We start from the raw sequence: 26,475 nt of genomic DNA on the forward strand, positions 1-26,475 counted from the left end.
ATGAATGGCTCAGGTTTGTCTCCTATGAAGGAGAAAAACAAAAGCTCTTTCAAATGACTAATTTCTGTGGGTGAATGTAGGCTCTTGACAATAGTCATGCGTATGTGCTGTGGTGCTAGCAGCCATCAGCCTGGTTGTGTGACCCATTGTGTAGTCTGTCTCGGTCCTCCCACGTCTGTGTCTGTAGCCATGCTCCACCTGATGTGGAGGGTGCTGTTATGTGATGGGTGTCTGTTCCAAGAGTGGGAAAGGAGCAGGAGGTAAACAGCCTTTTTCTGTGTTCTCACCAGTGATGCTCCCACTTTGCCCTAGGAAAGTACTTGGAGGTTAACCAGGCAGAGGGCATGTGGAGGTACTCTTCGCTCTTGCTGTGGCATGATAAATCTTCACCCCAACCCCATGGACTGGTCTGGGGACAGGAGGTTGATTGGTACCTTTAATCCCCTAAAGCCCCACTGACTTTCAACTCTGTATGTTATAGGTGACGTGCAAAGGACTTAAAGCTTCTGTTGTAGCCTGGGATGTATTGAGGCAGGAGTGTATTTCTCATATTTGCCTTAGGGCTGTAGAAGGAAATGGATTGCTGGATTTTTTCTATAAGTGCATGATACTATGAGTGGAAGTCATCTTCTATCAGATTTAAACCATGGTACTATGCTGCTTGTGCGGTCAACACACTGCAGGCTAAAAAAAAATTGCCCTGTCCCTCCTCATAGAATCATAGAATGGTTTGGGTTGGAAGGGACCTCCAGAGGTCATCTAGTCCAAACCCCTCTGCAGTAAGCAGGGACATCCTCAACTAGACCAGGTTGCCCAGAGCCCTTTTCAGTCTCACTTTGAATATCTCCAGGGATGGGGCCTCAACTACCTCCCTGGGCAACCTGTTCCAGTGTTCCACTACCCTCATGGTAAAGAACTTGTTCCTGACATCCAACCTAAATCTGCTCTTCTGTAGTTTGAAACCATTGCCTCTCATCCTATCACTACAGGCTTTTGTAAACAGTCTCTCTTCTTCCTTCTTGTAGGCCCCCTTCAGGTACTGGAAGGTTGCTATTAGGTCTCCCTGGAGCTTTCTTTTCTCCAGGCTGAACAACCCCAGCTCCCTCAGCCTGTCTTCATAGTAGAGGTGTTCCAAGCTCCTGATTATTTTCATGGCCCTCCTCTGGAGCCACTCTATCAAGTCTGTGTCCTTCTTCTATTGAGGGCTCCAGATGCAGTACTCCAGGTGAGGTCTCACCAGAGCAGAGTAGCAGAATCACCTCTCTGGATCTGCTGGCCATGCTTCTTTTGATGCAGCTCAGGATGTGATTTGCCTTCTGGGCTGCAAGCACACACTGTCTGCTCATTTCCCAGCTTCTCATCCATCAGCACCCCCAAATCATTTTCTGCCATGCTGCTTTGTATCACCTCATCCCTCAGCCTGTATTGATAGTGAGGGTTGTTGTGACCAAGGTACAGGTCCCTGAACTTGCTCCCCATCTCTGTGCTCTTTTACACATGTATCCAGCATCTTTCAGACAACTGTGAGACATGATTGAACCTTATATATTCATCCTGAGCAGATCTAGTGACATTCACAGCAACCTTGGTGGTAAAGGTGGAGTGCTCTGTGACCTCCTAACACTACAGTGTACTAGTCACTTGTTCAACAAATAGTCTGGGCAGCTACTTGGGCATCTAGAGGATCAGAAGCCTTTCTTTGATTGCTGTTATATACAGTGACTACTACTTTGCTTTCCAAAGCAAGGGTGAGATGGAGATTTGTTTGTGAAATTAAAGAAAGAAAATTCTCAAGAATGAGGAAGTTCAAGCCAAGAGTGCTTTCAGATTATGTTTTCAAGTTTGTCAGTTGTGTGGAAGTTGACAGTGGTGCCTTTTGTGGCACTGCCGTAATTGTGTGTAGTCCCTGGTACGTCTCTCTGTGTGTCTCTCTGAATTCCTATTAACTCATGACAAAAAATGCCAAGAAGCACTGACAGGTCTGTATTGCATGCAGCCTGGGATGGCTCTGTAATGAATCCCCAAGTGGGAATTTCCATCTCTGCTTCTAGTTTTTGCCTCCTGCTATGGATTATCTATACACATGTAGCTCATGGTTTAGGTGCGCTAACAAACCAAGAAGGTCCCAGTCCCTACCCGGTCCTAGACACATTGTATACAGACGTGGGTGGGTAATTGACTCTTTCATGGGAGAAGAAGCACGAGCAGCAGAGCACAAACCCCCTGCTGCCTGCAGCCATTTGCTTGCTGGACCATCTTAAGCCACTGATTTGGTACATACAGAATGTATTTGTGACCCTGCCAGGGCAGTTAATAAGATTTTATTTTCATTTAAGCATTTTTGCAAAGTGGGATGCATGATGGCTTATAACCACATACAACCTGAACTCCTGTAAATGACAAGGGATGTTCTAACAAGATGGCTTTCTGCCTTTAAGCAGGAGAATGTTGTAATGCTGTGGATTTGGGGATTTTTTTGTGGGTTTTTTTTTTTTTTTTTTACTATTACTTGCAAGTGGGAATTGAATAAGCAAAGAAAGGCCATTATAAATGTGGTTTCAGAGGCTGTTCAGCTTGAAACAAAAGGATTTCTTCACATTCAACCTCATTAGTCTGATTAGTGGGCTTGTAAAATGAAGCATGAAAATGAAACATGACACAGACATGAATTGGTTGTACTGAAATTTACACAGATTGCTGCTTAGAAATGAAAGGATGACAGCCATCTTTTCTCAGCTGTTTAAAAAGTTACATTTTCAAAGTAGCTTATTTTTTTAGAGCCTGTAAATTACATTTCTTTAGCTGCTAAGAGGATACACTAAGAAGCTACACCTGTTGTTTTTTTTTTTTTTTTTAATAGAGCAGAAAAATCTGAAGATGGAACAAACTATCAATAGAAAGAAATGCTGGACAGAAACACGTTATGATTGGGTAGAAATGGATGCCAGTCTACTTGTTTCCGTTTTGAAAATAGAGATAATAGTTTGCATTATTTTTTAAAAAGGCCTCTTTGTATTCTGCTGCCTTCTGCCTTCAAATGCATTTTGTTCTGATTCCTTGGTTCTTACACAAGTACTTGTTTGGTTAGATCTTGACTGAAGATCCTGAAGGAGAGCGAGTTTACTCTTTCAGCATTAATTCTGTTGCTGGCACCTGGGTGGTGCAGGTGCAACACAGTTTCCTGCATCTAGTATTAGCTGTACAGCTACAATGTAGTATCTTGAACATTGGTTTTGAGTGCCTGGTTTTCTTAACAGAGTTTAGTCCCCCAAGCCAGTATCTCCTTCAGTGTGGGCTGACTTAGCTCTATGTACATCTCATGCTGTCAAAACTAGACCTGTCCAACTGCAGTGTGCTGCACATGACTGTGCAACTGTCCATGTCCTTTGTCCTCTGTGAATCTTACTTAAAAAAAAAAATAAATAAATTGAACATGTGTTTCAGTGCTGCTGCAGTACTGCTTTCAAAGATGAGTCATGGTGGTACAGAGAAGATCCCAGAACTCCTTTTGCAACTGTGTGGTCAGCATTTCCAATAAGAGTATCTGGAAAAGGATTTCTAAATGCTCTTGGACATTGTGAAAAAGAGAGCTGGAAATGTTAGCTCAGGAATAGAATTTGACATCTTAGTAGTGAGGAAAAGGAGAATATGGCTGGAGGGTGCAGCAAATTGAGGAAGTACCCGATTGCTGTGAAGTGAGCTGTTGTGCATGAGGGCTGCTGAGCACAAGTGTGGTTTTGGTCCTAGCAAGCTGCTGCTCCCATTGTATTTTGCCTCACTAGCAATGGCAGGGTAGGGTATTAGCCCAGTGGGTGTGCTATGCTGTTGCCCTTTCAGGCAGTGAAGCTGCTTCATTTGAAGCAGCTTTCACCACGCATGATTCCCATGTCCCATGGAACTAATATATTGCCAGGCTTATTTACTTTCACCCTCTTTCTCCATATGTAAGTGAATTGTGTGCTAAACCTAAGTAGATGGGGTTTGTGTACATGGCCTACATTAGGGACAGCACACAAAATAAACACCTTGTTCAGCCATTGCACTTCCAACCTGCAATTCAAGGAACAGCAGCGTGTGCTGGGCACAGCCATGGCACGTCCTGCAGTATGGTGGGTACTCCCATGTTGAGATCAGGAGTATCCTACGGACATCACGAGTTCCTACCATAGGCTGCAGAAGGCCTATTTTTCAGGTGCTTGGGAACGGTCACCCCTTAGGAACTGATTTGTAGCATAGGCTTTGCAGACACAGGGGATTTATTTCCTTGGCACGAGTAAGAATCAAAATAGCCTTCAAGAGATTTCCCTGGAAAGGAGGCATGTGGTGGGGAAAACTGAAGGGGAGGGAAGTGGGGTCGCTTCTATTTTCTTGGAAATGTCCTAAGGAATGACTCAGCAGGAGACAGCAGGAGTGTTTTCTGCTGCCTGAGGTGGCTTGTTTGCCATCCAGTCTCATCATATGCAACAGGGAAAGCATTTTTCTGGTGAATTTTGAAAAATGCCTGCTTTGAGCGGATTTCAGGACAAGTCTTTTGAGTATGCCTGGTGTGGCAGTCTGCCATTCAGAGACACTTGCTGTGGTTCTTGAGCTCTGGGCACAGGCACTTTTCACCCTATTATTTTCAACACAGGTTTGTGGAATTTCTGTACTGAACAGGTCAGAAGAGATCCTGGATAAACAAAACCATATTTAGCTAAGTGTGTGTCTTTCTAATACAAAACCTCAGTGCAAACAAATCCTGCCCACAGGGACTGTGTTACAGAAAGAATGAGAGCACTGTTTTCTTGAATGTTCCCTGCCTTTCCAGTGAACCTAAATGGGTTCCAGATACTTCACTGGTTCCTGGCCCTTCTGCTGGTTACCCAGATAAGTATTTTAGTGACTTTCTTTTTTTTTCTAAAGATGCTTTCTTCTTGGTTTTGTGTGAGGGGAGGGAAAATATGTAGGGGAGTAGGTTGGAGAAGTCACTCTAAAGGTGAAAGTGCAAGTTAAACTGTTTATTTGGCATATTAAGATATAATTGATGGTTACAAAACCCAGGGTTTTGTCTACTTTTCACAGTGTTTGAGTGGCTTTGCTTCTTGCTGTGGGCCTGGAGAAGGCAGAAAGAAGGTGCTAGATAAGAGCAAGTCCAGCACATAGGTGTCCAAGGTGTGTTTCCTATCAAAAACCTCTTCAGAAGACAGGTTTTTGGGAGGGGAGGGAGATGCTGAACAAAAATTAAAGGATTCATTCAATGTTGGTGTCTCCTTTATCTTTGCCATTTCTGCAATGATCAGACTGGCCCTAAAAGAGATGATACTGTCAGCTCCAAAAATTGACTTGAGATTAAATGAAGTTGTGAACAAGAACTTGTGTTGAAAGGTGCAAATATATTCAAAAATATGATCATCTCTGTATTTGGGCAAGGCACAGGAAACCTCATCTTGATGTTTGTAGCTGAGGTTCAAACAACGGAGAGCAACCACTTTTCCCAGTAAACTTCCATTGGTTTGATTTCTGTGAGCTCCATTGTGTATTGGGGGCTGCAGTTAAGGACAACACTATCTGTGTTAGCAGTAAGGCAATTATTTATTGCCTGCACTTCCAGGAAAAAGGCCAATAGATGTCATGCGACGTGTCTAAAAATGGATGGTGACGACATCCATTTTCTGCTTGGTTTGATCCAGTGTAATAGTGTTGTACAGCTGCTGTCTGGAGGGGGGGCTGAATTAAAATTATGTCTACCTCCACTCATCATGTGAGGTAACTTTTATGGTTTGCCACTTAGAAGTTCTTGCAACTGCTCCTACAAAGTAATGCCAGGGAGCTATAGGCTTTGATCTTTAATTTTGGCAGTTGTGATTTTTCGATTTTTCTTTTTTTTTTATTTACATTTTTTCCCCTTTTGTCTCAAATTACAGCCTTTACCAGTATCTTGAAAAAAAGACAGCAAGACTTTCAAGACAGTGTTTTTTTGTGGAGTTTTTCACTAGAGAATCTAAAATAAAATTTAGTTGCATGAACAGTTGTAACTGGGAAAATACATTCCTGTGGATGTCTTTAGAAAGAGCTTTATTCTGGAAAACTACACAGTGGTGGTGTGATCACTTCATTGTCACTCTCTCCAGCAGATATGTGAGTGCATTTTCATTTGCCTGTGGGAGTGTTAACCTTTGATTTTTTTCCTGACTTGTGGCTTATAGCTGGATAGAGAGATCCTTGTGGGTCACTCTCCTCTGGGGTGCCTCAGAGTTCTCCAAGTTCTGAACAGCCAGAATCTGGTGTGCATGTGTAAGGAATATCCAGGTCTGGAAATACCAAGGGATAAGCTAGGCTTGGAAATAGCACCCTGGGTGAGCTTTTTGGTGTCTGTCAAGTATGCAGCAGCAACTGGAAGTGATCTAATGAGTCTGTGTGCCTATCTCAAGCTGATTTTTTTGTCCTGAACACACAATTATTTTTATGGGGAAAAGGTTTAGGGAACCACAATTATGGATTTGCTCCCCACTAGAGTAAGCTCCATGAAACTAACAGGGCTAAAAGAGCAAACCTGTACTGCTGTTCTTACGGCTGTGGATTTGTTCTGGCTTTACAACCTTCAGCTTTCTGGGGAAATTGTTCAACTCTGCTCTCATTTCTCGAGCTGCAGGAGAAACTTTATGTATGTGTGAAATTTGTTAGGATTTTGCTTGAAGAGCAGTGTCAAGGGGATGATGAAAGAATCTGTGAGCCAGCCAAACTTTTTCATACATACTCCACCATCCCTTCTTTGAGCAGCAAATGGAAAACAGACATTTAAAATTTGAGGAAAATGCTTGAACTGGGGGTGGTGGTGGTGGTGTGACAGCTATCAGGGGGATGCACCAGCCTTCTGTGACTTGGATCATTAAATCTGCATTTATGTCTTGGGAAGGATTGCAGTCTATCATGCCCAGCAGCTAAAGCAGGAATGGGGGTTTAGACATTTTTAACATGAGCTCATATTGAGAACCACAGAAGCTGAGAGTCTGAGGAAAAAGGGCTGGGCATCTGGCTGATAGTTGTATCAAACAGCCAGGGCAAGGACATGACCAGAAATACTGAAGTTCCCAAACCTGCTAAAACCTGCTGCTTGCAACAAGGGGCAGGTAGAGATGGGGTAGGTTGGAGCAGGCTTGTCAGGAGGGGAAGGTGAGCTGAGGAAGGGAAAGGCAGCATGAAACAGAAACCAGAATGATGAAACCATAGACCTAGGTAAGGACTGCAAGCTACACGAAAAAATGAAATTTGGGTTAGAGGAACAGCCAGGAATCAAGACTAAGCAATAAAGGTTGCTTGCTGCAGCCAAGAAGTGTGTTCATCTGATGAGAAACTGGAGGACTTTCCATGTCTGATGGATATAAAGCCAACGAGCTGCTGTTCCTGTGTTACTGTGTTTTATCTAGGACCTTTGGTCCTTCTGGAACTACATGCTGGAGGGTGACGTCAATATGCTTAGAGGAGGCAACACTTGAGGTAGATTTCTTCTGCCATGGAAGGCTTAGCTGTGGGTTTGCCTTTGCCACTGCTGTGGGAAGACAGAGATTCAATCACTAGAGCTGTTGGTATAACACTTTCTTGCAAAACCCAGCCAGTGCCAGCCCTTCAAGGCCAACAGTCAGGTTGGTGGAGGTTCACTCTGGTTTTCTGGTGCTGATGCCTTTGATGAGGATTTCATTTGCTAGTTTTGTCTGTAATTACAAGATGTAAACACAGACTTTTTCAAGTGGGGAGTTTAGGGAGCTTTGTTTATTTTTCCTATTTGGTTTTTTTTTTTGAGATGTGACCCAAGTCCAAAGACCTTCCAGCCATTGCTGTTAAAATGTAGCAATTTCCATAGCAGGTTACACATGAGAGGGTGATGCAGCTGCTGTTGCCTACAGCTGCCTGTTACTGTCTGATATCAAAGGCAGTAATAGCTGGTGCTGGCTAGCTTGCAGGCAGTCTTTGCAAGCCAGGTTCGTGCATGTGCTTCCCTAATGAGAGATCTTAAGTAAGTTACTAACAGAGATGTGACTGAAGAGAATGAAATAACTCCTTGATTACAGAAATGGAGGACTTCTTCAAGGAAAATTTTCTGTGTGAGACCTGTAGCACATCACAGACTGCCCAAACTACAGGCTGGCTTTCAGACAAAAGAAGCATCCATGGTGCTTCCAAACTGAGTAGCTAAGGTTTTTGTATTTTTTTTTAAATGATTTGAAGCCAATTTTAATGTGAACACCCCAAAGAATGGGATACATACCAACTGCTGGAGCCTTCCTATGGTGCTTTTGTAGCTTCAGTTGACATAGGAATGCAGTTCACAAGGAAGTGGAAGAGCCCAGGGGAGAGGGAATCCAGACCTGCTTTCCCTGCAGGTGAGGGTGAGCTCACACACAGCCTCAGATGGGAGCAGAAAAGGGACATGACAGATTTTGTTGTCCCAAGAAATTATTGTTAAGGCTTTTTTTTTTCTTTTATAGTGTTTCTTCCTGCCTTGCAAAGCCTATAATAAGAGAGTTAGGGGGAAGAATTATCAAACTAAATCTTTGCCATCTAGAAATGGAGCTGTTGTGTGTCAGAAGGAGTGTTTTTCCTGTGCTCTGCCTACTTTTGCAAGCAAGGGTGGAGAATGCTTGTGGCAGAAAATACATTGCATCTTCTGGGCATGTTGGTGTCACCCTCCAGCATGTAGTTCCAGAAGGACCAAAGGCCCTAGATAAAGAGTCTGTCTACAGATCTTAGTGTCGCTTAGGAGCTGGTGTCACAAGTGAAAAGACAGCTGGAATTTGCTGGAAGTTATCTGGACTATTTTGTAGGTTTATTAGTAATCACAACAGGTACCAGGGTGCCGAGAATTTCCTGTAGGATTTTGTTTGAGAAACAGTGTGAATCTTACCTGTCTGAAATCTGTGGTCTGTCAAAAACAGTGGCTTGATTATTTAAAAAAGAGGATGGGCTTGAAAATCAGCCAGAGGCTGAGATCAGCCCAAGTCACGAGAGTTTTTTTAAGAAGCTATAATGAATCCCTGTTCAGCATCTATGTTTGGGTCTTCTGTGTATGTAAATTGCAATGTCAGAGTGTAGATGTCCAGGACGTTCATATATATGGCAGTAAGCTATATTTGAACACCCCAAAAAATAGTGCCTGGCGGTACCAGTTTATATTAGCAGTTTGTGATTACAACCCATAAAAAATAGAAACTGATCTGAAGAGGTTAATTATTAGTTAAGAGATTGGCTTTTTTTTCTTTTTTTTGTTTTTTTTTTTAACCCTCAGTTGGATTAGGATCTCCTATGCTGTGAGTTATCTCACATGAGTTAGTCTTTGTGCCCTGAAGATCAATGGGATATTTTAAAAGGGAGGCTAGCAGGCACACAATCACTCCCTCTTCACTGCTGGGTGTTGTGTGATTACTGTTAATTACAAAAGATTTAGAAGCAAGGAGTTACTTTCTACTGTCTGCTAAGCATCCCGTGGAGAAAAGGCAGTGATGATAGCCCACTTAGGCAGATTATTCAGAAGATTTGCCGTTGTTGAAGTTCGACAGTGTCTGTATGGGCACTGCATGTTTCATGCAGTTATCAGAAGAGTGAAGCACCGATGGCTTCTACACAGTCCAGTCTGAATTTAAGTGCATGTTTGGAAATCAGTTTCTTAACCAGAGAGCTGGAGGACCTCTTCTATGGAGACAGACTGAGGGAGTTGGGGCTGTTCAGTCTGGAGAAGAGCAGGCTCCGAAGAGACCTTATTGTGGCCTTTCAGTATTGGAAGGGGGCCTACAAGAAAGCTGGGGAGGGACTTTTTAAGGGTGTCAGGTAATGATAGGACTAGGGGGAATGGAACAAAATTAGAAGTGGGTAGATTCAGATTGGATGTTAGGAAGAAGTTCTTCACCATGAGGGTGGTGAGACACTGGAACAGGCTGCCCAGGGAGGTGGTTGTGGCCCCATCCCTGGAGGTTTTTAAGGCCAGACTGAGTGCGGCTCTGAGCGACCTGATCTAGTGTGAGGTGTCCCTGCCCGTGACAGGGGGGTTGGAACTAGATGATACTTGAAGTCCCTGGGATTCTATGCTTCTCTGTGTCTGTCCTACAGCTTGATCACTTTTTACACAGACAAAGCTGGCAATTTCTGTATCAAAAAGCACTGGCATGTTAACAACAGCATGGGGATGAAGGACTGGGTGGGTGAAGCACAGGCAGGCTTGTCAGGACTGTCAGAATACAATGGCTTATATTCCTGCCACAAAAACTGAAGTGGGGAGCTGTGGCAATGCAGCTTCTAAAATATAATTCTGTCAACCTAATTTTCTTCCCCCTCATTTTTTTTTTTTTTTCCCCCAGGGCAGCATTACAAGAGCTCCCTGGACAAAAATATACTTCTGAAATGGAAGCAGCAAGCTGAACCATGGGACATGTTTCAGAAGGGTGGTCTGCAGGCCACTAAGTCTCCATTTGAGGAAAGCTGGGTAAACCGTATGGAAAGCTTGATGGTACCAACCTTGGCAGGCTACTTCCCAGCTCTCAAATATGGGTAACTTCCATTTCTTTTGTTCATTCTTCAAAGATCAATGCAAACCTTTATTTTCTATAAATAATTTAATAAATACTTTTGTTTTACAATGATACAACAAATAACAAATTCATCGCAAATGAGTCACAAAGGATTTAGGATCAGTATACTTTAATAAGGTATCAGTGTCAAAATACATTTCCTTATCAAGTTAAAGTTCCCATACACTTATAATATTGTCAATAAGAATTCAGCAATATAGATTATGAAATAATTATGATAAAAAGTATGATTAATATTAAGACATGGAATATTTTTTTCAGAGTGTTTTAGTAAACTGTTAGGGCATAACATTTTTAATGCTGAAACTAAACAAATAAGAAATAAAAGAGCAGTATTCAAGTGTCTTTAATCCTTGAAGCCTGTAAGTCCTTGCCACCGCAAATTTGTCAGACCTGGCTTGCCAAATTTTAATCAGATCTTGAGCTTATAATGTATTTTTTTCCACACAGTAATAACTTCACTTTAGGAATAGATTATTTTTTGCAATAAACTCTTGAAAGATTGCCTACAATAGGGACTGTAATTTTTTGTTATGTACCAATAACAAAAGATCTTCAGCTTTTCTAAGTATGTGTGGTTAAGACTGACTTAACACAGCAAACTCTGAAGTGCTCTCTGAACCCAAGGCTCCCTCTCTGCAAGTGTCAGTGCATGATATAAAGCAATTTTAAAAACTAGGCTTCAGTAGAATCAGGAGTCTCAAAAAAAAAATCTTTGTTTTAAGTTTCTGGGCCAGATTTTTACCTTTTGTTTGTTGCCACTTCTTCTTCTATGAAGATATGATTTATACCAGTGGAGGAACTAAGATGATGTATCCCACCATATATCTAAGTCTGTATGTGGTTTAATGTCAGAACTGCTCACTTACATTTTATTAATATTTAACTATTTAAATATGTTGTATTTTAAACTTTAAAATCCATTTACCTTTGAAAGCATTCAAAATCTTATTTTTTTTTAAAATATGTGCATGACAACTAATGGATCAAAATGAGCTCTGAAAATTTCTGCCTGCCTTTTAATGACGTTTCAGCTACTGATTAATGTAAGGCAAGTAAAAATGATAGAGTTCTGTCTGCCAGCTATTCATCTTACCACACAATCCTCAGTTCTTTTTTGTCTACTTGTAACTGAGTTAGCCCAATATGCTGAGAAATATTACTTTAACTTCTAGTTTTAAAGATTCAATATTGCAATGACATTGCTAGGTAGTATATAAAGCGAAAAAGACTAACATTAATCAGAGGTGTTAGTACTGGCTGCTGGTCAGTCCTGAAATATCAGCAACACCATTAACAAATACTACTAGTTCTAGCAGAAACAGCTCTTTAAATTGTTGTGTCGTAGAAACAGGAAGAGTACCAAGAGATGATTAACAACTGACCCAGAGAGAAATTAAAACAAAACAAAACAAACCCAACCCAACAAAGAACAAAAGAAACACCAACACAAATGAAAACATAGGTCTATATCCTCCACTGGTGTAAATCTGTAGGACTCCCTTAGTTGTAGAGCTAAGACAGATTAGGCAGCTGAGAATGTGGCTTGCTTCTGGGGGGAAAAAAGCTTACAATGTGCAACTTTCACAGATACCCACAACATTGTAGTTCAACGTTCACATTTCTTTCAACAAAGTGTATAAAAATGAAGGGAAGGGGTGGAGGTGGAAGGTTGGGATTTTTCTTGAGTAAGCTTTTCTAGAAGTTATTGAAGTTAAATATCATAAATGTTGGAAAACAGAAAGACTCAAAGGATTTTAATTTGGCAGATCAACAGAAAACTGTGGTTGGAGATCAAATTTGTTTCATTCATCTTTGGCAATAAAAATAAACCTTTGCTGTACTGCAGCCAAAGTATCACATGATGAGGCATTTATACCACAGCTTTTTATTAGCATGAAATTTGAAGAAAATGTCAGTGTATAAATTACAGGTAACGAGGTAAGGGGAGGGTAATCAAACTCTCTAAACAACACTTTGATTGCAATAGAGAAAATACAGTAGATGTATTTCTTTAATATGAATAATAAAGTGAGTAACTTCAAAAGGCCACTATTTGGTAACATGGAGAGGTTCAATATCTAAGTAAAATCCTGTAAAAGTGTATTGGTATTAGAAATTGTTTACTTGCAAAAATATATTTAAAAACTGAAGCTGTTTTGAACTGTATAGGCAACGGAATATTGCAGGGTTGCTCAGGTTGCCTGGTCCAGCGCTCTGAGCAGTTCACTGCCCTGCAGAAGCGTAGAGCTGCCCAGAACAGGGATGTTCACCTCGCAGTCGTATCTTGTCAATTCGGGCAACAAGTAGGGTTCAAAGGAGGGCCCCAGCAGACGACTGGTCATACCTGGAAGCGATTAATGAATTAGGTCAGTCATGGTGCGGAGATGAGAGAGAGGACTCCTTTCCTCTCTTTTCTCTTCTGTTTGTATCAGTTATAATTTCATTTTGTGCTTGTCGATATGCCTCAATCCACCACTAGTTACAGGTTTCAGAGCAAACCTGTGCATTGCTCTGCCTTAAACTCTTGCAAGTGTGTTGTATGGACACATGCAGTTTTTTACCCCCCCCCCAATTTAGATTGTTCTGAGAAAAAATCATGCACGTGAGAAAAGCTGTATTAAACCAGAGTTTCTAAATTGATGCCCACTCTCCTTATATCTTCCTAATAAAACTGACATGTATATGTCTCCCTCAATTACTTTAACTTTTAGAAGGCTCATGTTTAAAATTGAACCTAAAAACGCCTCCCGTATCAGTGCCGCAGTGAAGTTGTTTAGTTCAATTTAATGAATTCTGTCACAAGAAAAGAGCATGTATGGAAGACGACTGGACCTCCAAGGTGAAAGGGTATGAAGTTTAATTAAAATGAAGGGCAAAAATATTTTTTCCCCCCTCACAATTTACAAATGTAAACATTAAAGTCTCACACTAAAAAAAAAAAATAATTTTTCATTCTGTGAAGCCATACATATTTGGTTCTTAGGTTATCATCCTTTACTGTATTTTTAACATGCTTTCTTTCATGGCATCAGTATTGGAGCTAAATACCAACACTTTTCCAATTTCTGTATCTGACAGCTCTTACCTGACGCTTTATGAGCTGGCTGGACAGTATAGTCCTGATAATGGGAACTGTAAAATGGAGGGGGAAACGCCGCTCCTGCTTTCAAATTCTCACCAGGATTGCCACGGGTGGGTGGTGGTTGTTGCTGGTGCTCCAGCTGATTCATTGGTTGGCTCAGAACTCTTGAATTACAGACAAACTCATCTGATTTACATAGCAGGAAAAAACAGTGTTACATCAATTATAGTAGATAATACCAATTCAAAGCAAAGTGATCCTTGGCATGATTGTCACACAGTACCTACATCCTGTTATAAAGGAAATCCAGAAACAGTGCTAGCTCTAAAAGCAGCATTGCACCCAAGGTATGCTGGTGTGTAGGAAACACAATGTTGTAGAGAGAAAGTATAAAATTCTAGCTCTGAGGTGTCCACACCTTGGATCCGCATGAGGTAAAGTCTTCTCTGTTAAGCTGATCTCTGTTACTTCCAAAGCAAGTGTGTGAACATACATGAAATGATCTACCTGGTAGTTCTCAAATGTGCCTTAAATTGTTCAGCTCTTTGTGGTACAACCTGATCTTTAATTTTATCTTAGTGTATCTCCAATCAGGACAGACTGAAAGAGTTGGGGCTGCTCAGTCTGGAGAAGAGAAGGCTCCGAGGTGACCTTATTGTGGCTTTCCAGTATCTGAAGGGGGCCTACAAGAAAGCTGGGGAGGGACTTTTAGGATGTCAGGTAGCGATAGAACTAGGGGGAATGGAGCAAACCTAGAAGTCGGTAGGTTCAGATTGGATGTTAGGAAGAAGTTTTACACCATGAGAGTGGTGAGACACCGGAACAGTTTCCCCAGGGAGGTGGTAGAAGCCCCATCCCTGGAGGCTTTTAAGGCCAGGCTGGATGTGGCTCTGAACAACCTGATCTAGTCTGAGGGGTCCCTATCCATGGCAGGGGGCTTGGAACTGAATGATCCTTGAGGTCCCTTCCAACCCTAACAATTCTATGATTCTATGATTTACAGAGTTTATTTAAGTTTCCTTTTGAAAGAGTTTTTGCTTCTATTCAACTTGTCTTAAAATTGTGTTTCAATACATAACTTTCTTTTATCTTACCTGTAAGAACACTTGTGCTGAGAGACTTCTTCTCTGTAACCAAGGAACAGTTTTCCCCTTTGAGAAATTTCATTCTCTTCCACATTAGGTGAGATGGGTTAATGACAGATGGATCTCCCTAGAATGTGAAGAGAGCAAAACAATTACACTGATGACCATGGTGTGTCCAAAGTTGTGAAGGGGATTAATTTCTTGTGATTACCCCACTCAGCTGTTGCAATGCTTGTTCTTCATAATCCAGTTGTCGCTTAAGCTTCAAGCTGTTAGACAGAGCAATTCTTGCTGGGTTTACATCTATGCCTTGTTGCCCAAAAGCATCCAGGGGCCTGTGGGGAAAAGATCTGTGAGCAGGGAGGCAAATCTAACCCATTTTGTTCATTTACACAGATTCTTCTTTCCTTTAAAGACACTTTCCTTTCAAGAATATTAAGACGTCTTTGACATGTGACAGTGCACAGACCTTAAATGTTTTTATTTCCTTTTGTTAATCAGCTCACAAGCTCTGGAAACTTTTGGGATGAAAGACTGAAAGTCTACCATAAACAGCCTCCAGGGATCTCTAGGCAGATGTAGAAGCAGTGTGGAAAAGAAAGTAGTGCAATTCTTAAGGAAAGGACTTTGAGAGCCACACCTGTCCCCTTACCCTGCTAAGTATGACCACACAGGTTGCTGTTATGGGACAAACCCTCTTTTTCCAGATGCATATTCAGATATTGATATATCTGCCAACAAGAAATCCCAGAAAGCAAACTGCACAGCTTCATGTTTTAAAATGACTGTTGCTGCTTTATGTGCTTCCTGAATGTTTCAGCATGACCAATGACAGGCTTGGGTCTTCAGGCCCAAGAGCTACAGAGAAACTTCTAGCTACGATGGGAAACTTCTAGGAATATAGCCTCCATCTCATTGCATACTGTTCATGTGTGTAAGAAAGTAAATAAAGTGAGGAAGGTTTGTCAAAAAAAAAAACCCAAACTGTAATTTTAAATCTTAGTTGTAGTGTTTACATGTCAACAACAAATGTACTGTCATCACTCCCTCTCCTCTACTTTCTGTTATGCAAAAAAATACATGCAACATAAGAAAGTATATGTGGGGCCCAGCTCATTGCTGGACCAGTAAAGTCTTCCAGTACTTTTTCTTAAAATGCAATACAATTTTCTTAAAATCAAGCAGGCTTTGCAAAATTACTGGGGTAATTTTTATCTGACCAGCAGGAAATCCATCCATGCACCCTTACAGGAAATTAAAAATTAATCCACTTCTGCTTCCACCAAACTGACTGCCACTGGGAGAGCACCACACTAATGACCCCAGTGGTACAGTCTGATGCCTACTGGAAGAACTTATTCCATCTGAATTAAAAAAAAACAAAAAATAATGATCCTCCCCAGCCTGAAAATCTTTTCTGAGTAAAATACATAGTTATACCACAGAAACTCTTACATTTTTTTATACATGGGCATGCTTGGAGAATGTGTTGGTGGCCCTGAGGAACTTGATAGGGATCCTGAATATTTATCCATGAGTCTCCACTTAGCAGGAACATATTCTAATGGGGGGTCAGGTGGCCACTGGGTATTTGGTCTTCCTCCCATCGAAGACAGCGGAGTGCTGGCTTGATTGTGGTATGGTGGCAGTGATGACCTACTGACATTGTTGAAGAACACTGATGATAGGGACCCATGCCCAGAGTTAATGTTTTTGTTTGATAGTTGTGGGCGATATTTCTCTGGGAGGAACTGGTTCTGTGAAGCAGAAGCAAGGGGTTGGAAGATGGTACTCATGCTACTTAGACTCTGCTGGGTATTTTGTGCACTTTCAGAGAGAGGACATTCTTCTTGGCAGATTGGGCTGAGCTGGAAATCTTCTCCATCCATAGGAATGTAAGGAGCCAAGGTTTCAAGGTCCAGTTCATTGAAGTCAATCTGCACAAAAGTAAGTTCATAAAAAGACTTGATGTTAGTAATAATAATTGTGGCAGTAAATGTGATATGGCATACTAGTAGATGTGAAGCTGGAAAAAAATCACTGCATGCCAGATTTACTTACATGAAACTGTCTAGCACCTATTTAAAGATATCTTATTTCTCTGGCTAGCAAAGACAGACAACAAACTAAAGAAAAAACCTCCCAGACAAGTGGTATTTGCTGAAGCAGGTTGTACACAGCCTGCAGTATCACTTGTGATGTGAAGTAGATCTTGTGCTTCCTTATGCTCTGAATAACTTGTCTGCCAAGACTCTACAACATGAGGCATGTAGCTCAACCTCAGGCTTTTCATTCCAAGACAGAATATAGTTTTCTCTTAATCCAGCTACATGAAAAAAAATGCACCTAGAAATCTAAAAATTAAAAAAGAAAACAAAAACAAACAAACAACTTGGAAGAGCACTATTGCACTTAAATTTGTGCTCATCTCATTGTCTTCCTTTGGAGAATTAGTCATATTTAAAATCATTTCTCTTGGTGTTTGACCAGAGCTGAGCAGGGAGGGAAATCAATGCTGGCCACCAGTCAGCTCATGATGGGGCACTTTTTAAAGTCATTTTTCTCAACAGAGCTGCTTATGGAGTGGGACACACCTGAGTAATCAGATGATGAATTTGACAAAATTGAAGCTTGCATGTCAAGTCTTTCAACCAAGTTTGATCCTGATCCACGTTTTCCTATTTGTCCACTCTTTTTATGGTTTTTTTTTTGCCGATTCTGTCTCCAGACTTGGATAAAATTTCTTCAGGACATGGACTGCAGTCCACCTAAGTCTGCAAATTGCACTGCAAACCTCATTTGGGCCTCACTCACCACAAAGTTTCCATAGGATTAATAGAAAGAGAAGAATTTAAGGTCTGAGGTGCCAGCCAGCAATGCCTGTTCCTTGCTCTCAACTATAAAGAAGCGTGAGCTCTTAACAGGAGCATTTTGATTACATAGCGAAAGTTAAGTGGGCTGAATCAGGCCTACACCTTGCCTTTTCTTCACTCACTCAATGTAATGTTATAGTAGTGGAAGATTAAAAGAGTTATTTATAGAGAGAATTTCTACACTTACACCTTGATGAGAATGCAGGACATTGTATGTTACTGTGTGTGCAAGTCATTGTCACATATTTCTGAAATCCTCTAAGAGGTAAGATGAGAACAGTATCTCCAAAATGACAGTTTTCATTTTGTAGTTAAAGGAGATATGTGCTATGAGGGGCAGTCCTTTCTCATGTTGATGTTTTGTAATTATTAGTTTATTATTAGAAAGGATGTTTACTTGCTAGCCATTAGGCTGATTTAAAAAAAAAAAAAAGTTGTTGCTTATATTCTGTGATCAGTCTCTGCAGGCTTCCAAATTCTGAAAGCTTTCTTACGCTTTTTTCTTCTTGGTAGTGCCACTACAGTGGCACTCTAAAGCACTTGCTTTAGACTTAGGGATAGAAATTTATATCTGGGCTTTTGGAAGTGCTTATTTTTGTTAGTGTTGTGCATCAAAGCTTTGCTGTATATGTGCAAATGTAGTAGGCAGCTCATAGAATCACAGAATTACTGAGGTTGGAAAAGACATCTGAGATCATCAAGTCCAGCCTAGGACCTAACACCCAACTTCAGCTAAACCATGCCACCAAGTGCCACATCCAATCTTTTCTTCAGTGATGGCGACTCCACCACCTGCCTGGGCAGTGCATTCCAGTGCCTAATCACGCTTTCTGTGAGGAAGTGCTTCCTAATATCTAACCTAAACCTCCCCTGGCACAGCTTCACACCATGCCTTCTTGTCCTGTCACTAGTTGCTTGGTAGAAGAGCCTGACCCCCACCTGACTACAACTTCCTTATAGGTAATTGTAGAGGGTGATAAGGTCCCCTCTAAGTCTCCTCTTCTCCAGGCTGAACACCCCCAGCTCCCTCAGCCTTTCCTCATACGACTTTCCCTTCAGCCCCCTCCCCAGTCTCGTCGCTCCCCTCTGGATCCACTCCAGCACCTCAATATCCTTCCTGAAGTGAGGGGTCCAGAACTGCACACAGTCCTTGAGATGAGGCTTCACCAGTGCCAAGTACAGGGGCAGAACTACGTCCCTAGTCCTGCTGGCCACACTATTCCTGATACAGGCCAAGATGGCATTGGCCTTCCATGCCACCTGGGCACACTGCTGACTCATGTTCAGATGTCTGTCACCCAGCACTCCCTCTCAGCCAGGCTGCTCTCCAGCCATTCATCCCCCAGTCTGTAGCACTGCATGGGGTTGTTGTGGCCAAAGAGCAGGACCTTAAACTTGGCCTTGTTGAATCTCATACCGTTGGCCTCAGCCCATTGACTCAACCTGTCCAGGTCCCTCTGCAGCATCCTCCTACCCTCCAGGAGATCCATACTCCCTCCCAACTTGGTGTCATCTGCAAATTTACTAACAGTTGACTCGATCCCCTCATCCAGGTCATCAATAAAGATCTTGAATAGAACTGGGCCCAGTACTGATCCCTGGGAGGCACCACTGGTCACTGGACACCAACTGCATGCAGCACCATTCACAACCATTCTTTGTGCCTGGTCATCCAGCCAGTTTTTTTACCTAGCGAAGGGTGCACCTGTCCAAACCATGGGCTGCCAGCTTTTCCAGGAGGATGCTGTGGGAGAATGTGTCAAAGGCTTTGCTGAAGTCTGGGTAAGACTACATCCACAGCCTTTCCCTCATCTACCAGGTGGGTCACCCAGTCATAGAATGAGATTAGATTGGTTAGGCAGGACCTTCCTTTCCTAAACCCATGCTGGCTGGGCTTGATTCCCTAGCTTTCTTGTACATGCCACTCAATGGCACTCAGGATGACCTGCTCCATAACTTTGCCAGATACTGAAGTCAGGCTGACAGGCCTGTAGTTTTCTCTATCCTCCTTCTTGTGGATAGGCGTCACATTGGCCAACCCCCAGTCATCTGGGACCTCCCCAGTTAGCTAGGACCGGTGATGGAGAGCGGCTTAGCCAGCTCTTGTTCCAGCTCCCTAGCACCCTAGGATGAATCCCAACTGGACTTGTTAGGGTCTAAGTGGCACAGCAGGTCACTAACTGCTTCCTCCTGTATTACAAGGAGGGATATTCTGCTCCCCATCCGTATCTACCAACTCAAGAGCCCAGCTGCCCTGGGGATAGTCAGTCTTTTTGTTAAAGACTGAGGCAAAGAAGCTGTTAAGTACCTCAGACTTTTCTTTGTCTTCTGTTACTGTGTTCCCTCCTTTGTCCACTAAGGAATGAAGATTTTCCCTGGCCCTCCTTTTGTTATTAATGTATTTATAAAAGCACTCTTTATTATCCTTGACAGAATTGGCCAGATTAAGATCAAACTGAGCTTTTGCATCTCTAATTCTCTTTCTACATGACCTTACAATATCCTTAAATGCTTCCTGGTTCACCTGCCTGTTTTTCCAAAGTTGGTACATTTGCTTTACCCCCGAGTTCTTGCAAACACATCATATCTGCAGATACAGCATGCATCCGTACTACCTACTATCAGGGGACTGATTTTTATGGCTTTTAGAAAGGATATTACTTCCTTACCTGGGAGGTGCACTGACTTTTTGATTCTGTGTCCATGGCAAAAAGTTTTTCAGTCACCTCAATCTTAAGATCTTCATCAACAGAACTGTAATAATCCCCTGGGCTGCTTGGCTGCACAAAAATAAGAATTTTCTATAAGCAGCAGGACAACTACAATCTTGGCTTAGCACCATGCATTTACACTGTATTATTCAGCAATAGACCTTTCCTATGGGAAGAAAATGGCCAGATTGCATAGTGTTCAGAACCAAAACTGTCAGTCCTAGCACATGGTATTCTCCAACACAAGATTGCTTGTCACTACAAAACACAGGCACCCAATAGAACCTAGTTGTCTTCTCAGCAGAAACGTTGGGTTTTTTGGGTGACTCAGACCAGGAACATGAAATGTACTATTAAGTACTTTTGTCAAGAAGGGAGATTCTTAGCAGTATGTTAATGCTTTTCTTAAGACTGGACATCCTCTGATAAAGAACAGCTAAGAGTGGCTTCATCCTCTGATAAAGAACAGCTAAGAGTGGCTTCAGCTGTTGAGGCAACACCCTGAAACGTGTTCATTCCTTTTGTGGGGAACTCCAGTGGAGCTACTTTCAAAAGGCTGAGCAGGGTAAACTTTTTAAAGACTATAGCCTCTAGTTAAACAGAAAGGATGGGTCTGGGGCAACATTGCTAGTGACCACACTATTTCACATTGGCTTCTTACTTAAAGGCTAGCCCCATGGAAGGTGGAAGCATGTTCTTCTACTAGTTGTTTTATTTGTTATAGTAATTATTGAGGGACAGCTGGGAGAAAATGAGGATTACAGTGTATGGTTCCCATTTTTAATGTTTTTACTATTGATGCTTAAGATACTTGCAGTACAGGAGGGATATAGATACACTGGGTCTTGTTAATAAGCAATGAGACAGGACTGTTAACATGAAAGCATCATCTCCATATACCGATGGGACTTACACACAAAACATAAAATGCCTTCTTTTTTTTTTTTAAGCAATCCTTACCGTGGAACAGCTACTGTTGCTGCTTGCACTTGGAGTACTGCTGCCAGGTGTAATCTGAGGCATTGTAAAGGATGGTATCACAAGTGTTTCAGCTTCAGCAGTGTGGCTTTTCACTTCTGCTGGCCATGCTTTGTTTCGTGTTGAAACAGCACTGGTGAAGGCAGGAGCTTCCTCAAACTTCTGTGTCCCTGGATGGAGTTCTAACAATATTAATGAAAGCTTTTAGCTTGCGCTGTTATGATATAATTGCAGCTATTCATTAAAAATAAACACTGCTCCTAGTTGCCATGACAGTAAGTTGGCATAGACTTAATGTTGTTTAGTCAGCAAGAAAGCCTGATTCTGCTCTCATTCACAGAAATTTTCCACTGGTGTGAGCACGTGGGCTTTTACAGCCATTACTCCCCATTTGTACACACAGCAAACAGACCTCTTCTATTAGGATTCTAAATGTAGGCTCACACGTGATTCTTTGTTGCACAGGAATTATTTATACAAATACTAACCGAAATCCAGGGAAATAATGGCATCGCCAGGTGTTGGTGCCAGCTGAGCAAGTTCCTCCGGTTCCTCCTTTAACTTAGTAAACAGGAAGTCACTCTTCTCTGTCCCAGGGATGCCACTCTCATAGGTGGTGCTTACTGTCAGAAGGTGAGGCTTGAAGAGCGATTCCGTTTGGTCCATGGAGAATACAATATCATTCTTCTCAATTTCACTAACAAGAAAATAGGGTTTAGACATTTTGCATTCTAAAAAAAAAAAAAAGAGATGGGGATAGCGTAGGCAAGGCAAACTCTCTAAGCTGGGGCTTCTACAAGCATTTTGGCCTCTCACAGTCGCATGCCAGACTCTCAACAGGAGAGGCACAGTTCCAGTGTTGCCAAGCACCACCATCTCAGATGACGCAGAGAGTGTGGTCACGACTTTTGTGGGAATACTTGGGGCTTTGTTGCTCTGCTTTTTAAAGGGATGTAGTCGGGGCTATAATGACCCAGACTACCAATCAAATAAGCATTTCCTATTTTGGCCCCATCTAGGACCAAAAATACTTGTGTTTTGCCAAACAGAGGCAAAACTGATTGGTTCTCATTTTTGAGGCAGTAAACAGCTTCTCCTAGCAACATAAAATACAATTACTTCTTAATTTCATTTTTCTGTCACAATATTAGGAAAACAAAACACATTAGCAGCTGTGTAACACACTAAAGTCTTCAGTGCAGGCTATACTCTGTTGTATCAGCACAGTAGCTACTCTGCTGAAGCAAAAAGCTGTGTTGTATTTCAAGTGTGTATGAGAATGGGCATGCCACATTTTTCTTTGATGTCTAACATCAGTAAACAAGACTGAACAAACATGACTAAAGCGATTTCAGAATAACAACACTGAATAAACAGACTCTTCAAAAGTTCCCCTGATTATTGCATTTCTTCCAGCACATGAACCCATATGTGGTTTTTCTGTCGTGTACAACTTACCTCAGCACATAGTTGACACAGACGATACACTGAGGCTGTAAGTTGCGAGTATTGTAAATCACTGTCCCTTGAGTCTCCAGCCATACATATCCTCCATGCTTGGCAAGCATACGGTACTGGCCTGTCACTACTTGACCTTTTGTACACACTGAGAAAAGGAGGCAGAGAGATATAAATAATGCAGCAGGACAGGAACGTACAATATGTAACACTCAAATAAACCTGCTTCTGAAATTTTGCTATGTGAAACTGCACTAAGACTTTTATTAGCAAGGATGCTTAACCTGGGTAAAATTCAGCCATTTAAAATACAAAAGGGCCTGTTCATTTGAGGTTTCCACTCAAGACTGGAAATTTGAGAGCTGGCATTTGAGTTCTTGAAATGGTCTACATATTCAGACCAGACCATGTGAGTTAAAAAATTTAATATAAGATCCCAATTGCTTCCAAAATGCCTGCTGATTGCAGGTTGCTGGAGAGCCCCTGCTCTGGAAGTTCCTTAGTTTGGGCTCCCAAGTTGACCTGGAGAAAAGTCAATTTATTAAACTGTTAAATATTTTCCTTGTTTAGGTGATGGATAAGCCCAAGAGTCAGAGGAGCTAAAAGCTATACTCAAAAAAAAAAAAAAAAAAGAAAACCTAAAAAAGCAACAATATTGGGGGTTAAATCTATACCTCTATCTTTTTATACCTCAAAGTTAGGAGCTAGAGCTATCAACACCACAAAGTACAGATGCCACTAGCACATTATTGTTCTTAAGAAGATGAAGAAGTACTATCACTCTCAAAAATTATCAAAATTAAGAACAGTGAATGAGACTGTTTTGCCTGCAGTTAAAAATAAAGCTGAACTACAGTGTTTCTCTGTCTTCTTGAACTGTATTTCCATGCAACAGTATGAAATTAGTAGCCTAAAAGGAAGCAAAACCCATGTGACAAATCAAATAATGTTTAACTCAAAATGCTTGATTGTTGTTTGTTTTTTCTCAAGCAAGAAACTGATAATAATACAACTTGGGTAAAGCTTCATCTAAATATTTGGAGAGTGAAATCCACCCCCACCTCCCTTCCAATTTTTGTAACATTTGAAAGGGACAAGTTCTCAGCGTACAGGTTTGGACTTCGGAGATGTATCATGTCCTGTCTGTTGTAAATCCTTTCCTAAAAGCATTGAATATTGTCACACTATTCACAGTTGTTAGTTGAGGAAAAATATTGTTAATCGATGGCAATAAAATTAGAGCTGGAGTAGGGAAGCAGTAATCATACTAATAAGAGCTTCTATTTGTAAGCAGACATCATTGCACTGAGTAGTGAAAGCAGGAACTGATTCACCTAAACCTTTGACCATATTGGCAATTGTTCCCATTAAACAGCTTTTGTGCCTGAAGACAGTATGCTATCAAACTAGTACCCTAAAAATAATGCAATTTGACTGAGTAAGGCTGGAAACTTGATTCTGCAGGCTTTGTACAGAAAAAATTCCTTGTGAATGTGTCCATTAAGAGAAGCTATTTATTGTCAGTCTCTCCTACATCACCACCGTGCAAATGCACAAATCTGTGCCTGCAAAATGCAACAAATGTTCTGCAGATAATTGTTGCTGTGTTTTTCCTTCTGTCTCTGAAGTTTGTTTTCTTCCTAGGAATATTTAATCATCCTTCATTTAATTTATTTAGACAAAGTAGAACATTAATTTTATTGATTAAATACTTTTGGTGGAACAAAATCAAAAGGCTTTCATTTCAAAGTGTTTTAGTGACTGGACTATTCTGCTCTGCTTGTAAAACATAATTACACTGCTTCCTAATCATCAACTCATCAATAAGAGTCACAGTGTAGGCGCCTGTTACATTACAAAGAAGCTTTTTACTGCTTTAATCTTTCTTCTTATTATTATTCAAAGCATGTCATGTTCTGATATAATAAAGTACATCAGAATCCCTCCATGGGGTAATCTCATGAATTACTAATACACTCATAACTGCTGACTTTGTTATCAATGCTACATTTAAGATTCTGCTATCAGAGTGAATTTGCCACTTTTTTTTTTCCCAAGTATACTTTACCTGTATCTCTACAGAACTAGTAACATCTCAATGAAATAGGCTCCGATTAGATTCCTTATCTTTGGGTGGAGAAAGGAGGATGGCAGGGATGAATTTAATTACACAAAGTTTGTTTCTTAATTGATGAGAGACACTCGAGAAATATGATTCAATTGGAAGACCTGTCCAACTTCTGCTACATGGTACCACATGGCAGGTGCCAGATGGTGACAGTCAGCTCCCCACTAAACTCAACAGCAAAATTCCCATTGGCTTTAATGGCAACGAGACCAGATTCTAAATAGAAGTGATTAGAGATTATTAACTGCTGAATTGGAAAATATATCTCTACAGTACATCTTTTGTGTGCATTTATGTAACAAAAGAGAGATTTTAATTTTGCTTGCATAACCAGTGAAAAACTGGGCATGCTAAATACTGCCAAATGCACTCTAATCTTCCCTTTGATGACTAATTAAGACTTTTATACTCTATATGCAACTATACTTTCAGCCCAGAACACAAATACTATTGTGGCTTGCTTGAATGTGAGGTTGTTATTTCACCTCAAGACAAAAAAACCCACCCTACAGTACAGTAAAACTGCAAGAAGCATGAATTATCACTAAAGTAGAAGGAAGGAAAGGGAAGGAGTTCTATCCAAGAGACCCATTTGAAGTTTTCCTTCCTCTATTCAAACCTCTGTCTCTTTACCCTATTTCCTATGCATTTTTACAATACTAAATAATAGCCAGAATTGATGACTATTATTGCATGAATATATACTCTATATGCATAGCATATGTCTAATAAAAATTATTGTGCAATGAATACAATTGGGCTGAACATTAATTTTGAGGTAGATATTTCCGTGTACAAATGACTATGGCCATGAAGTACTATTAAGTTCTGTATAAGCTTGGTTACCCCATGCATTAGACAGCCTCTCAGTGGCACACATTATGAACCTAGGGATTTCCTATTTAGAGGGCTTATCTCTGTTTTCTCAAGTCACAGCTTGCTGTCACTTTGCGTTTGTGGTTGTTCTCAGAGTTGGCCTGACTGTCTCAGAAGACGCAGGAAGTATTTCTCTTAGAAAAACTAAAGGCTGATGTAAACTGGTGATTCTGTTATGGACAAAGGCATTTATCACAGTACAGACTTTAGTCCTGTGCTTCCAACAATAAAAATCATCCACGCTGATGCTGCGCTATCATCAACATTATGGAGCAGTTTGATCCTGAATATTTATAACCTGTGCAGTGCACAGTGCCTTAACTTACCCCTCTAATACCTTCCTGTGCCTTCAGTCTGTTTCTCAATCAGACTTCAAGTCCAATGGCAAATGTTTGTAGGACATGGTCCTTTTCAGTAGGCACAAATGGCATCTACAGGACGTGAATTGAAGTGATTGAGCAAGAAGTAGCTCAATCAATACCTGGCCAAGATGGGTACCAGAAACTCTCCAGAAATTTTTACATGGACAAGTCCCAGCTCAGAGGTCACGTTTAATTAGCTATGTATAGCTGACAAGGTCTTGCTCTCCCTCCTCTGTTACCAAAGAGATTGCCATCTCTCAGTTCGTTCCCTTATTGTCACGTTCTTAGAAATGCAATTCAACAATTCAAAAGCAATGGTGCAGCACACCCCTGATTTCTCAGGATGACTCTCAATAGCAC

At 41.2% G+C, this 26,475-nt stretch overlaps 1 protein-coding gene across 2 annotated transcripts in view; it reads right to left on the reverse strand.

The window, feature by feature from the left end:
* Positions 1–10,634: 10,634 nt before the first annotated feature.
* Positions 10,635–26,475, reverse strand: part of EPAS1 (endothelial PAS domain protein 1) — an 80,640-nt gene continuing 64,799 nt past the window's right edge. The window contains exons 8-16 of one of the 2 annotated variants that reach the window (XM_054399262.1): positions 22,750–22,897; positions 21,780–21,988; positions 21,274–21,461; positions 20,272–20,382; positions 16,185–16,666; positions 14,941–15,064; positions 14,739–14,856; positions 13,648–13,830; positions 10,635–12,906 (exon numbers count right to left, since the gene is read on the reverse strand). In XM_054399262.1, the coding sequence (XP_054255237.1) occupies positions 12,755–12,906; positions 13,648–13,830; positions 14,739–14,856; positions 14,941–15,064; positions 16,185–16,666; positions 20,272–20,382; positions 21,274–21,461; positions 21,780–21,988; positions 22,750–22,897 (1,715 nt within the window). In that variant the 3' untranslated portion in view covers positions 10,635–12,754. Of the gene's footprint in view, positions 12,907–13,647; positions 13,831–14,738; positions 14,857–14,940; positions 15,065–16,184; positions 16,667–20,271; positions 20,383–21,273; positions 21,474–21,779; positions 21,989–22,749; positions 22,898–26,475 lie in introns of both variants that reach the window. The other variant, XM_054399261.1, reaches the window with a different exon arrangement.

This window comes from Indicator indicator, chromosome 2 (assembly GCF_027791375.1).
Source record: "Indicator indicator isolate 239-I01 chromosome 2, UM_Iind_1.1, whole genome shotgun sequence".
Classification (NCBI taxonomy): Eukaryota; Metazoa; Chordata; class Aves; order Piciformes; family Indicatoridae; genus Indicator; species Indicator indicator.